Source organism: Nelumbo nucifera, chromosome 2, assembly GCF_055504915.1.
Source record: "Nelumbo nucifera cultivar China Antique chromosome 2, China Antique-T2T, whole genome shotgun sequence".
NCBI lineage: Eukaryota > Viridiplantae > Streptophyta > Magnoliopsida > Proteales > Nelumbonaceae > Nelumbo > Nelumbo nucifera.
The window spans coordinates 59,246,772-59,262,423 of NC_142650.1; the positions used below are offsets into that span (position 1 = coordinate 59,246,772).

Here is a 15,652-nt window from a genome sequence, read left to right on the forward strand (position 1 = left end):
GATTCTGAGCTTGTGGCTAACCAAGTTACAGGCGAATATGAGGCCCGCGAACCAACTATGATCGCCTACTTAGCAAAATAAGGAGACTTTGCTTAACTTCCAGTCACACTTCATCAGGTAAATCCCGAGGTCAGAGAACGCTGAGGCCGATGCCCTGTCTCGGTTAGCCAGCACTAGTGACAACACCATGAGAACCGTGTACATAGAAGATGTACCTTGGCCTAGCATTCTCGGGGGGCAGAGGAGGTCACTCCTGTCACCTAAGTAGAGCCGAGCTGGATCGATCCACTCGCGAGCTTCCTGCTACATGGAACCCTCCTCGCAGACCGCAATGCCGCTAGGAGGGTAGAGCGCCAGGCAGCCAAATACGTCATAATAGACGGACGGTTGTACTGAAGATCCTACACGCTCCTCTACCTGCGCTGCTTGCGGCCTCCCGAAGCCGAGCTCGTACTCCACGACAGTCATGAAGGCCTGTGTGGCGGACACCTGGGGGGCAGGGCCCTCGCTCAAAAAGCACTACGACAGGGGTACTATTGGCCAACAATGAAAGCAGACGCCGTTGAGCTAGTCAGGAAATGCGATAAGTGCCAAAAGCACGCCAATATTCACCACCAGCCCGCCGCCGACCTCAAGTATCTCACCAGCCCATGGCCCTTCGCACAGTGGGGCATCGACCTACTCGAGCCATTCCCGCCAACAACGGGAGGGAGGAAGTTCCTAGTAGTGGCGGTAGATTACTTCACAAAGTGGGTTGAAGCTGAAACTCTCGTGACAATCACAGCTCGAAACGTCTAGAACTTCTTCTAGAAGAACATAGTGTGCCGCTTCGGGCTACCTCGAATACTGATCTCCGACAATGGCAAGCAGTTCGAAGACATCAAATTCCAAGAGTGGTGCCAAGACATGGGGATTTGGCAAAACTTCACGTCGGTCGTGCACCCACAAGCAAACGGTCAGGTAGAAGTCACGAACAGAGCTATTCTCTGCGGACTAAAGGCCAGGCTAGACCGAGCCAAAGGGTTATGGGCGGACGAACTGCCCAACATTCTATGGGCATACCGAACTACAGAGGAAACTGCCACCGGGGAAACCCCCTTCAACCTCACCTATGGCACAGAGGCAGTCATCCCAGCTGAAATCGAAATCCCCTCACTTCGGTTGGAAGCATACTGCGACGATACCAATAACAACGAGCTACGTACCAACCTCGACATGCTCGACGAGGTGAGGGACCTCGTATACATCAGGACCGCAGCATATCAGCAAAGGGTAGCTCAGTACTACAACACCAGAGTCAAGGAGCGAAACTTCTGCGTCGGCGACCTGGTTCTCCACAAGGTCATGGTACCCGAGCCCGGCGTTGGCAAACTCGGCCCGAACTGTGAAGGATCCTACCGAGTAAAGAGAGAACTCGGAGGAGCATACGAGCTCAAGACCTTGGAGGGTAGGCAAATACCCCGAGCTTGGAACATCGTTAACCTAAGGTGATATTACCTATAAGTTACCGAACTAGGCGGACTGTAAGCTGCTCCCAAGAGCCCAAGGGCTAAAGCGCTGAGCTAAGGATGACCTCGGGAGCTCATCAACGCAAACTAAGTGTTAGTGCCAAGAGAGCAGGCAGCGCGGGTATGAAACCCGGGGTGTAAAGCTTGCTCCAAGCTAGGCCTACTGAACTGGTCTCCTTTACCTAGGCAGAGAACAGATCGGGCATATAGCCTTACTATGTTAACTCAACTCAAGGAACCCCCTCTTCTTGGGGACCTAATTCTATGCAGTTCGACAATTTAGTCACTTCGGCAAAAAAGAAGAAGTTGCACAACACTTAAGTAGAAAAAAGTACTTCATTACTAATGTTTTCTTTACAGTGTTCAAAAGAAGAGAAAAGAAGGAAAATGAGCTCGCAGGCTCGATACATATCACTTCGGGCTCATAGGCCCGGGATCCCCCTTGTCCTCAGAAGGGACCTCGGCAACACTCGGGCAGTCATCCTTGTCGTCAGAGTCTGGATCCTCATCAGCCGCAGTAGCCATCTCCGGAGTAATACGCGAGGTGGTGATGGCACGAGTATCAAGTTCGGGGTAGGCGTGCCTTATCATCCACCGGCTCAGTTTGAAGCCCCTCCGGTATGAGCCCACCATTAGGTCGTCAAAGCGCTCCGACGCTATGTAGTCATCGATGGCCTTCACCTTGGTATCCTCAAGGGCCTGGAAGAATATCTTGGACTTCTCCTTGATGTCGGCCTTGAGGTATTCCACCTCGTGCTCCAGGCCACCTTTCAAGGTTGCGAGGTGCTTCACGACGAGCCTCAGGGCGCCATTCTCCCTCCGGAGTCTCTCCAGCTCACTCCTCTGAGCCGAAGTCTCGCCCTCAAGACGCTGGACCCACTCACGAGCTGATCCCAAAGCCTCTTTGGCAGCTTGCGCCCGCTCCCGAGCTGATTCCAAGGCCTCCTCAGCAGCTTGTGCCCGCTTCAGTCCCCTTTCTGCTTGGATAATTAGGGCATGGATGGAGGAGTTCGCCTGCCAAGCAAGGAGTCAGTTCAGCAAGAAAGTAAAAAATGAAGGAAAAAGCACAAAGGGAAAACCACGTCAACTTACCACCATAACATGAGACGCGACACGTGCACCGATGTGGCTGGAGGAAGCTTGGACCATGTCGCGACCTCACCTGGGTAAATAGCCTTCTTACTCTTTCGAAGGGCACAACTCGGAGTCAACACACTGCCAACCCCCTCCTGGCTCCCCGAGCTGGAAAATACTGTTGGAGTTCGAGAAGCCTCTGTAGTTTCGGCTTCCCGAGCCTCTGCAACGCCGGGCTCCGCTGTCATCTCGGGGATAGGTCCCGCCGCCTCGGGTTCCCTGGGAGAGTCCTGGTTGATGATCGGAGGCTAGCTTGGGACTTCGGGCTCCATGGCCCAAGGAGATTCCACGCGAGCTCGCTTGGTGACCCGCTTCCTCCTCTTCATTTCGTCAAGTAAGTTGGCACCGCGGGTCTTCTCTGCCTCCATAATACCTGCGAAAGGAGCTCAGCATCAGTACAAAAAAAAAACTAAGCAAAGAAGCCTACTCGGACTCAGACCGGCCTGAATAAGCTTGACTTCTGAGAGGTATTCTCCACACTCGAGCCCGACCTGGGCCCAGAACTGGAAGGTCTCCGCCATATCTTTATCCAACATGACGCTGGGGTCAGGGACAGCCGCCCTCCATTGAGTAGGAAACGGCCACCCCATAGCACTTCGGACCACGAAGTAGTCCCGCTTCCACGCCGGGACTTTGTTTGGAAGTTTGTGAAGAAGTTTGAATCCCGGGCGGGGAGACAGGTAGTAAGCCCGCCTGTGCTCGGGAAGGTAGCTTGCTTGTTTTTTGAGCATGAGAAGAGCAGAAAAAATTTCCAAGTCCAAGGGAATAACTTATTCACAGCAGAGGGATATGGTCCCGACGACATTGCGAATTGAGTTTGGGTGAAGCTGACCGACTGAGACGCCGAAGTGGTTCAAGACTTCGACGATTAGAGGGTGAAGAGGAAGGCGCAGCCCGACAATGAGCTGCTCCCGGAAGACCATGATCTCATCTGGCCCGTGCTCCCAAGGGAAGTTGCCCGAAGGTATGCTATATGCATACTCCCCGGGCATGTTGAATTGACGAATAAGGGACCGAAGTCTCTCAGACGTCATGGTGGAAGGTCCGAACGTGTCCGACATCCGAACCCGACGAGAGGTGGACTCTAGACTACCCGGGCTAACCCGGGCTGAAGGCCCTACCTTGGGCTCATCCAGAAGGCTATCAAAAGAGTCAGCCCGACCCGAGGTCTTCGCCTCAGGCCCATCCAAGAGGTTATCTAAGCTACCTGAACTACTTGAACTAGACATCGCAAAAGAAAAGGAATGGAAATTGAAAATGGCTAAGGGGACTCACCAAGGGAACGATACCGAACTAAGGAAAGTGATGCGAGTTGAGGACTTTGGACGCGAGCTCAAGGAACGATCGCTGAGTATTGGCGAAGGAAAAGTGACCAGGGACCCCACTATTTATAGCCGTTGTACCCACGCATCAACGGTCGAGATCAAAGCCATCCAACGGCTCTCAGGAAAACTGGTTGCACGACCCCCGAGGTGAAATCAGTTTAGCGCGAAATTTTGACGTCCGATAGTTGATAAATCGTTTGACGTCCGGGCGTGAGCTGTACGCGACCCGGGCTGACTCCGGTCAAGCCGCGCTTGTCCTGGTTGAGCCAAGAGCGTCGGTGGGTCAGACCGGGAAATCTCCGAACTAGACTAAGCAAGCCACGGAGCAAATCCACCCGTCAGTCCATGAACTCCCCATGCCGGGTCAAGACCCCGGTTACAGGGAGTGGGGGGCAATTGATGGAGGTAGATTTGGCCCGACCCCTTGGCTGTGCGACACGTGGAGGAAGACGGGGTGACCTGGCAAGAATGCCAGCTCGGCACGGTGACGTAGCACGGCCATATCCCAAAGAGAGGCCCGAGCTCCCGAGCTCCCCAAGAAGAGGTCTGAGCTCCCCAAAAGGGACCCACGCTTCTTGGGAGGTGAAACCCGAAGCTCTCCCTAAAGGATCCCGAGGCTAACAGTGAAGCCCGCGAGGGGCAAGGCCCGAACTAGCCCACCTCGGGCCAGTTCAGACCACATGCTAGCACTTCGGGATAGTAGGACCTACTCATCCGAACTCAAGACTTCACCTCGTGCACCACTCCGGCACCTCGGCTCTAGGTCGCGCGACCGTGAAACCATATCTGACAGATCCGTACTCTGAGGCAGCATGCCTGACTAGTCTGGGTCTGACAGATGGCAATCACGCCGTAACGGCCACTTGCCACCACCATCTCAATTATGGCAGAGATGGCCCTGGTAGAGAGGACAATGGCGGTTATGCCTGCCCCCCACAGAGGCGGTTATACCTGACTTGGCAGAAATTTGGGAGTAAGTGTACCAGGTGGCTATAAAAGGCATTCCTCCCCTAGAGAAAGAGGTATGTGATATTTGTGCTTTCTGGTCTTGAAATCTCTTATTTTCCTTGCCTTCTCAAGGGTATTGACTTGAGCTTCGGAGTATTCCTACCGGGCTCCTCCTCGGAAATCTCCAATTTCTTCCTTGTTTCAGGCATCTTCGACTCCATCAGAGGCAAGATTACCGGCAGTTAAGACTGACCGAATTGGGCATCATCAGCATTCCCATGCATTTACATTGGTGGCTCTCAATTCAAAAAGTACCACACGGAGACAAGCAAAATTTTCAGCTTTTGACAAATATAGTTGACTTGATCATGACCAGAGGTAGGAATGGCAATTTCTACCCTACTTGATGGGTACCCGCCCTTACCCTTCCAGATGGGGCGGGGTTTTTTGATTGAAGGACAGGTTTTGGGGTGAGGATGTGGGTTTTGGGATTCTATAACCCGTACAGGTACGAGTAGGATATGATATTAGGCTAAACCCAACCCTTCATAACCCGCATATTGTTGGAAAGCATATGAATTTTATGTACTAGGTGTTGAATTTAGTAACATTTTAAATTTTATTTGAAGGATAATTGATAGTTTATGTGGTTTCTAATGTCTTAATAAAATAATTTGAAAAATTGTGGTTTATTTATGTTGTTTTACTTATTTATTACTTATATATGACAAGAAATAATAGAAATTTTGATGTGGGTTCTAAACCCAATCCACCCCTACCCTTGAATACAGGGAGGGTAGGGTCGGGGAGGGTTTTGTATTTTCATATATGGGAAGAGTTTGGATTCTCAAAATCCAATTTGCTATAGGTTTTGGAGCAGGTACAGATTGAGAGGTTTAGGGAGACGAATAAGGTCTAGAATTTACAAGACCCTCTTCGAACCTGCACCATTGTCATCCTAACCATAGGGATTTATAGTAGATTTCGGTAAGGATGGACAAAGGATGTGGATTGGGAAGAGATGTGAGGGAAGAATGTCAAGGTTTCACAATTGGGGATTTTCCAAAAGAGCAATCTTCTCACCTAGGAACACAGTAAGGCAATATTTTCGAACCGCCGTTGACCCAAACGGTCGGACCGTTCAGACGACCGGTTCCGTTTTACCCCAAACTTGGTATTTGGTCAAAAACCGTTGAAATAGTCAACGAACCGTTGACCCAAATGGTTTGACCGTTGAATTGTTCGACCCGGAGAACGGTTTGCGGTTTATTAAATAAGAGCAAGACTCAAGAATGAAAAGAGAAATCTCTCAGATCTCAGATCTGAGATCTACTGTAGAGAGAGAGAGAGAGAGAGAGAGAGAGAGATCAGTTGAGGGAGATCTCAGATCCGAGATCTACCGGATGTGTGAGATAGTGAGAGAGATCTGGGAGAGAAGGTTAAGAGTCTAGATGACAGATCTGAGAGGGAGAGATCTGACACTGAGAGAAATCTCAGATCTACTTGCTCACCGCCGTTGTAGTTCGCCATTGCCATCACCGTCGTCGTCACTATTGCCGCTATAAGCCGTCGTCATCATCGCCACTGCAGCTGACCTCCTCCTCCTCTTCCTTCTTCTTCTTCTTCTTCTCTCTTCTAAACTCTCTCAACCATCGGTAGCTTCTCACATTCTCAAGCAATCAAAGCCTTTTTATCTTCTATTTATATGCATCTTACCCTAATATTTCAATCTAATGGATAAGGTGATATATCACCATTTATAACATTTAAACTGTTCGAACCATTTGACTCAGACGATCGAACCATTAACCTGAAAATTGGTGGCCAGAACAGTTCCATTTCCAAGTCAGTTTTTAAAACCTTGCAGTAAGGAGAGGGTGTGTAGGGTGGATCTTCTCTTATTTGCCAGACTTCTGAATTAAGGCGCAACTAAAGCTGGTTGGTTTGGTTTGAGATCATATTTAGCCCAACCCAATATGTCACAACCTCAATCCTCACCCTAATTCAATCCAGTCTTTATGCAGGAAATGATCCATATAGAGATGCAAGTGGATCGGTTTGGATTTGGATAATAGAAAATCCATATGATCTGAATTCAAATTCGGATAACGTGGATTTTCTTTTATCCAATTTTAAAACGGATGTTTTTTTTTTTATCTTGCGATCCAATCCGATAGGGGTATCCTAATTGAGTAAAATCAGATTGGATTCGGATTTGGATCGGATCATGACCCACCCGATCCCGGTCCATTTGCACCCTTAAATCCACATACAGTATATGTAATATTTTACAATAAACCACTTTATTATCTCTCCTCTCCTCATATAAACATACTTCTTTACGTGAATCAATATCGTATATAATGTACTTAAACATGTATTTGGATTGACAGAAGGTATCAACCCTGACCCAACCCAAAACTTTAGGATTGTCACCTAACATTTTCCAATCCTAATCACCTAACCCAATCTTCAATTCAACCAAACCCTATTTTCTCTTTTGGGTTGGATTGGTCCAAGCAAAGTTACACCCTATTCTGGTGGCTGCTAAGAGGTCAGTGGGTTGAGTCATAGGTGGGGAGACCCAGAGAATTTTAGGAGCCCAACCTTTTTATCTTGCAAGCTAGGGTTGAGATGGAATCTCTGTAAATGCTCCATAGGTTCTTTCTTCTTCAGCCTTGTCTTCTTTGGTTTTTAGTCACAACTCACAAGACAATTGTGAGAATGACATTGGGATTTGCTGGTTCCCCATTAGTGGGATCCATTGCTGTATGTTAGACAAATATTGATTCCAACAGGCAAGTGTCAAGCAATGCTTGATTCTTTTCTCATAATTTGATGTGACAAAAGATGTCCATTCGTTACTTCACTGGCCTTTTACAGTGAAAAACAATGGAAGAAATCGAACCCAACAACGGATTAGGTTTTTTTAGTATTAAGTACTACCACTAGTGCAAGATAAAATTATCAAAGATCAATAATATCATGGCCCACTAAATCAATATTTTATCATTTTAAATTAACTGGAGCACATTGGTTTGTTGTGAAGGAGAAAACATACTAATAAATCAAGAGCTATGCTAGGACTAGTGGAGCCCATGCTTGAGATCAATAATGAAGTTTGTGAACTGGTCCTATCCTTAAGTATAGCTGGTTCAAAATATCATAGTAATAGTGGGCCAAACCAAAAATGAAATTACCAAAGATCAACAATACCATATTCCATCAAACCCATGTGTGGATTAATTTAGGCTAAATTCATTTATTAGAAGCAAATATGTCTACAACCCCAGACTCCAAAAATAAAAAGAGTTCAGCCAAAACCAAGCAAAAGTAAGACCTGAGATCAATAATGAAGCTTGTTAATTAATTCCAGCCTCAAACCCAACTAAATTAACTATTTAGTAAAGCCAGACCCAAATCCAAAATGTCTTTTCTTTTAAAAATAAGCCATGGACATAAATGATCTTATATTCAGAGTGGCAAAACTTTGACAAGATAAGCCTGGGATCTTCAAGATATTATGTAGTAAATGCTTATGTACAGAGATGGATATTTAAAATCAAAGATTCTCACACTATACCATACCATAAATCTATAATGATATATCATTATCATTATTATTGTTGTTATTATTAAGTATTAGATAATACATAAGAGAGTCTGAGCTAGAGACGGAGCTAGGTGTACATGAGACCCACTGGCCATTTTAATAGATTGTCAACTGAATGACTTATTTATTTATTCTTTTAATGAGCAAATTAAGAGATTGTGAGTCTGAATTTGGGTTGATTGTTATACCTCCAAAAGATTGTGAGCTTAAAGCAATAAACCATTCGTTTCAGTCATTTCAAATTTTCAACCATTATATGAAACTCTAGAATGGTCCAAGGGGCCGTTTGATAATGGCTGAAGTTGCTGAAATAATAAAATATTCAAAGGTGAGTTTCAGCTTCAGCACTAGAAGACAAAGTAAAAAGGCTTTTCAGTTCATCTGCTTCAGCTGAATATAGAAAAGATGAAAGAGTGTGGAAAACATGCTTATCTGGATTCAGGACAGGGTTGATGCTGGTCTCTGCCTCTCTGGAATTCAAATCCATTGCCTGCCACAGAGGGTTCTGAGTCCTTTGCCTTCCTCGCTTTTGTAGACACCAGATGAATTTTTAGTTGTTATAGAAAGTTAGAATTACTTTTCTTATAGTAACAAGGAATTAAAAATTACAGAAATAATTTACACCAAAAACTGAAATATTGCACATAAAAAGTCTGAACCAACTCTGAAGTATCAATTCATTTATTCCTTTTCATTCTGATGATGCCTGACTATCTTTGTCCTTGAGACAAGTCGAGGCCTTACAAAATGAAATCTTCAGCCAAAGACTCAAATTAAGGTTCTCCTCTCTCTAGTCTCTATTATTATCTTCTAATTTAAGCTCAAGAATGGAAAAAAAAAGGCCATTTACCCAATGCTGGTTTCAGCTATCTGGGGTCTTAGGGTCTTGGGAGAGGTAGACTTGATACTTCTTACACTTGGGCATTTTTTGCAAAGTTTTAAGACTTGGACCGGAGTAAAAACTTGAATGCTCTCCGGACCATCGGTTCCTCGTTTTCATGGTTTGACCGTTGGATCCGGGCCAATTCTTAAAAAATTTACTTTATGACCAGACTCAAACCTACTTTCTCATGACTCTTATTTAACAGTAGATATAGCTTTAAATAAAATAGATTCACAAAATAGGATTCATGCAGCCAACCTCATATAATTGGGATAATAAGGCATGAATGATGATGATGATGACGACCTAGTAATGACTCTTGATTTGAATTCAAGATCCAGTATTTTGAAACGTCAAAGAAAAAAAAAATATTGATTTTTAACTGTGGAATGTATATCCTATTCTGTTCTTATTCATGAAAACCTTGAATGTAAGTACAGAGGTTGTTCAAAAAAGTTAAATGGAATATTTGTCCACCATGATTATTAGTTAAAGTTTGAGTCTTCCGGTAACAAAGTTTTGGTCGAATACTTGAATGAGTACTGCTTAAATTGCCACCAGGTATTTATCCAAAAAAAATGTCACGAGGCCTGTCGGTAGGAAATTAAAAAAAAAAAAAAAGAAACAGTAAAAAGATAAAATAGAACTTTTGGAGGAGCGAGACAGAGCAATCAAAGACAGGATTGACATTTCAAATTCCAACCTATAAATAGTAGCTAAAAATCATATTTCGTCAGGTATGGATGTAATATTCCCTTGTCCTTTCTAGGTAGAACAAGTTGGGGGATGTTTGGTTGCTTGTGCCCCACTTTGTGAACACTCTCTCTCTCTCTCTGTAGAGTGTAGACTGAAAATATATTCAATTAATCTTATTTACTTTGAATTCACTTAGTTTAGAGTAAGATTTGGATATCCATTTAGTCATATAATCTTATAGAATCGATTTCAAAAGTTGAATGCTCTTGCCTTTTGCCTGATCCGATCCACTAAGATCTGATCCAATTTTATTTATAGTATTAAACGGAAATTTGGTATTTAGGTAAACCCATTTTTTCCTATTCGTATTACTCAGCTTTAAATTGAAATATGATTCAAATTGGATATCCGCATATGTAAATGAATCAATCAAATTCTATTCAATGTTAGGAGTATCAAATTGAACTTGAATCTCAACTTATCAAAAAAAAAAAATGAATCTCCAACATATTTTATGGGAACATATTTGGATTTTATTAAGGGGTGGGAACAGAGCAGGTGCATGTGAGGTCTATTAATCTTACCGTGGAAAGCATAGAGGAGCCATGGCCCCCCTATAACTTAAAAATCTCCACAATTCCCACTTATATATTGGCCAATCTATGTTTATTAATTTTTGACCCTCAATCCATGTTTATTAGCTTTTGACCCCTCTAATCCCTGATGAAAAACCTGCAATTACACAGTTTTTTTTTTTATCTTATACCTTTATACTCAGCTATTTGGTGATTGGCAGGATTGGATTTGAACATATCCTTATCAAAATTCCATTGGATCAACCAATCTCTCTCTCCATCATCATCATCATCATTATTCTTATTTTGCCTCAGTCACTTTGTCATTCTTTGATCTGTTATCGGAGGACATTTGACAGTTACAACTATCTCCCTTGCAGTGGCCCTCTATTACCTCATCACAAAATGACAGTTGACAGAGATAAAACAAAGAAGAACAAGAAATCAAAAGTAAATGAAGAGAGGAGGGTAGTTCAGCCTCCATTACATCCCTAACCATGTACCATAAACGTGCCATACAGAAGGGATGCCCGTCCTTCTTGGGGGCACCACACGTGAGGACACATGACAGACGGCCAATTGGCTCCTAATAATACAACATGGTGGGTTCCCTTTCTTCATGCATGGTTACCATCATCGTTCTAATATTATATATATAACATCCTTCTCTTACATCTTGAGAGCCCTGTCTGTGTTCTCATCATCAAATGTTTGATAAGTATACTTTGAGCAGTAGAGCTTGCTACCCAACAGGACACAACCATATGGCTGTTCCTGCCAAGAGGGTGAAGGGCGGCCCAAGCGCCGGCGTCTGCATTGTCATTTGGCTTAGACGAATTGCAGAGTTGTGGCGCAAGATTGCCGGAGGAGGGAAGAAGGAAGTGCCCCATGATGTCCCTCCTGGCCATTTGGCTGTGGTCGTTGGTGATTCTGGTCGGAGGTTTATCATAAGGACCTCTTACTTAAATCACCCCATATTCAGGCAGCTCTTAGATCAAGCCTATGAAGAGTATGGCCACAACCACAGTGGTCTTCTTGCTCTCCCCTGCAACGAGTTTCTCTTCAAAGAAATCATACACTCTCTTGGGGATGGACGCTCTGTAAGTCACTGCTTTTGTCCAGCAACTAAGAAGGAGACTCGGTTGAGCCCCTGGACCTGGAGAGATTCTAGTCCTCCATTGTTTTCTAACAAGCTCAACATAGTAGAGAGTGACGCCTTGCATCTCTTATCACTGGTCAGTAAAGTGCAGATAGTAGCCACGTGGTGCAGCAACATTCACGTAAACAAGGGAGCCAAAAATGTAGCAACCCTGGATTGAAAAATCAATCACATTTAATACGGGATTTCACTGGTAATTTAGATGTATCACATTGAAAATTGCCATTGGTTTCGGTTGAAACCTGCCATTTATTTATTCATTATTTGTTGAGGTTATTAGAAAGCCAGCATTCTATGAATCAATCAATAATTCAAGCCTGCTCGTTCAGGTTTTAGATTTTTTGCAGAAAAGGATTTTAGATTTTGGTTTCAGTTTTACACATTTTGCAACGGCTTAGCTGGTTGAAACCCAACCAGAGCCTGACATGCCATAACAAGAAACCCAATCATCTCTAAGAGCTGTTAGCTTTGGTTGTTAAGTAATAATATCTTTTTCATTAATTCCTTTAACTAGCTAACTTTTCAGGCTGATCTATCAGTGCAAAATGCTTGGTTATATAATGAGAAAGAATTGAATTCTAATTATAGATTATACAGCTACATACCATAAAGAGTGACCAAATGATCCTGAGGAAATCTGCAAATGTTACATAAAGAGACCTTGTCTGCTAAACTGGGGTGTTTTCATGCAGTACAACAACAAGAGATACAAATATAGATGGGTAAGATCAACTTTCCATGACAGTCACCAGTTTGACACGACTCGAGCAATAGTTGAGTTATTAAACATGATGCATCAACTCAAAATGGCTACAACAATGATGATTAAAACTATGCTCAATGAGACAAGGAAGCGTTCAGGCCAAAAGGTTTGAACAAAATTGTCTGTACAAATAAAATAATTGGCACATTTAGATTCTATATACACAAATCAGTTGTATCAATAAAAGATGGGATCCACAATTAGCCCTGGGCTGAACACAATGAATGAAGATCCAAAAATAATTCTGGAACAATAATGTAGTTGAGCATGGAACAGTGGCTCAACCATTATAAAATGGCCCTCAGCTTTAGTGCGCATATTGGTTGGTGGTCTACAATTAGCTCTACGTTCTATCTGTACACAAGGTGATAGATACCCTTCCTGAATGCCTTGATCCATCTCAGGTGATTATTTTCTTCAAAAATTTTATGATACAATTAAGTTTCTGCTCATTCTCCACCCTATATAAAAATTAGTAGGAAAACTGCAGCACATCCATAAATATTGAACTCTGAACTCCATTTGATTCCTCAAAAAAAAATCCTAAGTTGGATATGGCTGCAAGGAATTTGTCTCCAGAGTGAGGAGCTTGGTTAGACTCTGGAATAGATCCAGTCAAGAATTTGGGACAGCCACCTATTCTGACCCAAAATAGCAGTCATAAATAGAAAGCCGATCAAATGCATCAAAATTTGCTTTTAATCCAACAAATTGGCTCCCAAGTTGCGCACAACAGCCATCTGGCCACTTGCAACCACCTTCTCTGGTGCGTAATGGGCACTGTGTTCCGCATGCTCGACTGATTGGGTTGTTGGAAATAGCATCATCTGCCAAAAGAGAAATAGAGACAGAGAGATCTGATTTCTCTTCCCCCTGCCAATTACCGTCTGGGTCTCTCCTTGAAGGGGAAGACGAAAATTTCTGCTGTATTTCATCTGGAGTGCTTCCAATTTCCAAGGCATAGTCACTATTGCTTGAGAAGTTAATCTTGCATCCTAGCGACTGTATTGCCCGCTTTATGGCTGCATTCTCCCTGGAGGCCCTCTTAGACAAGTCCATAGCTGCACAGCTTAGCTGCTTCTCTTTTTGTAGTTCAGCAGTTAAGGATTCCATACTAGCTGTAATGTCTTTAGCCTTCCTTTCTGCTACTTCTTTTGTCTGTATTCTCCATGCAAAGAAAAAAAAAGGGAAAATTGCACATCAGCAAGCTTTTAATAATTTATAAAAACAACGGTTTACATATTCACTGCCAAAATCTAAAATTTTTTGTATCTTTCTTCTGGTCTGGATAGTTAGAAAGTGATGCTAAAAGATAATATACTGCTCCAATTTGCCAGATATCTCGGTAAGAGACTGTTAAAAGATAGTGAGATATGCGAAATAAATGTTAGTCCTAGGCAGAGGCTTACTGTGCCCATGATAAATGAAATGTCACACACTCGTGCATCTATTTGAACAACTAGGGGTGCAAATCAGATTGCCCAATTTGAAGAATTTCAACCACATTGACTTAGTCACATTCAAAATTTAACAAATGCTCACCCAACCCAACCCAAGTTGCACCCTTACGAACATCGTTCACTTGCAAGAACTACCTTAACCCAAAAGTCTTGGCAATTTATGCCATCAGTTTTCGGAATCTTTACTACAGGCTTTAAATATGTCCTCCCTAATAACCCAATTTTAGCCTTTTCTGGAGTAGTGGATTAATATATCCATGTCGTATAATTTTTAGGCTACATCCTTAACCAAGATATCCCGCCATTTAATGTGACAAAACAGTGTGTACAGCTACAGTGTAGCCACCAATACATAATTCAAATTGATATGCTTAGTATCATCAGTTAAAGAATAAGGGAAAGAGAGAGGAGGAGGAGGTTCAGAACAGGTGCAACAAACCTAAGTTCACAATTACCTTCTTCATTTCAGAGTATCTTTTAGCCATGCTCCGACATTGAGCTTCAAGCTCTCCTGCTTGTGCTTCTGACGGACAGGCCCAGCGAAGATGGAATTGGGGCCACAATGTTGGAGCCAGTGCAGCAGCTGGAGGTAATAGTGAACCATCGTGTTTCAATGGATCATAGAAGAGGTTATAATGTACATGAAAACTTCCCTCAGAAACACGCAACTCAGCCAGGTACACCCATAAGCACCCACAAGCATCAGAAACACTGGCTTGGTGCCTCTCCTTTTCACTGAAATTTCAATAACCATCAGAGGAATAGGCATGCCACTTCAATATCTCAAAATGGTGAATACAGCAGTCACATTTTCCTTGCAAAAACATCTGTTATTTGTTGATGAATGCCCTAGAAAATGTTTAGAAACAAGATGATTGCAACCAAGGTTGGTTATGATCCTAGAATGCATATATATAATCCACAAACATATCTGACCTACTGTAATGCTGCTATAGATCTGCCTGTATATCTAATTTACAGGCTCCTATTTTTTCTTTTATTTTTAATAAGTAATAGATGCTTTATTAAAAATCAATAAAGAGAGATACATAATGATGGCTTCCCACAAAGAGGTGCGAGATGCAGCCTCAAAGACATAAAATTACAAAATGAGCCCAAAATAATTGATTCATATGCAACCCTTGACTGACTGGAGGATACCAGCTTCGGAGATAGATCCCCAAAATAATTGATTCTTACAAAGGGTAAATTTGTAAAAGTCAATTAAATTCGACCTGAATAAAGAGGGAAGGCTAGCCCTTTGTAATTTTGCATTCTTGGGAGTAAGAACCATATGCTTGGTAACTAACAGAAACATATGGTGTCAAAAGAATAAACAAGTAAATGGTGTGTTTTTTATTTTCTCAACAATTTGATATACTGTAAATGGTGTATTTTTCATTTTATCAAGAGTTGGGGTCAATTAAGTTTTAGCATTATCATATGTATAAAAGGACATAGTTATCATGCTTTACAAAAATTTCGCCTTCAAAACTTAAAAGTATTTACATGCATAGATACATTACATGAGTACTTACAAACATAAATACATGTTTATATAATATTTATACATACAAATTTGAAGTTG

At 42.9% G+C, this 15,652-nt stretch overlaps 1 protein-coding gene across 5 annotated transcripts in view; it reads right to left on the reverse strand.

The window, feature by feature from the left end:
- Nucleotides 1–12,630: 12,630 nt before the first annotated feature.
- Nucleotides 12,631–15,652, reverse strand: part of LOC104612520 (phosphatidylinositol-3-phosphatase myotubularin-1-like) — a 63,988-nt gene continuing 60,966 nt past the window's right edge. For all 5 annotated transcript variants that reach the window (XM_010279959.3, XM_010279958.3, XM_088896985.1 and 2 more), the window contains 2 exons: nucleotides 14,520–14,799; nucleotides 12,631–13,762 (listed from right to left, as the gene is read on the reverse strand). In XM_010279959.3, coding sequence (XP_010278261.1) covers nucleotides 13,241–13,762; nucleotides 14,520–14,799 — 802 coding nt within the window. In that variant the 3' untranslated portion in view covers nucleotides 12,631–13,240. The remainder of the gene's footprint in view (nucleotides 13,763–14,519; nucleotides 14,800–15,652) is intronic.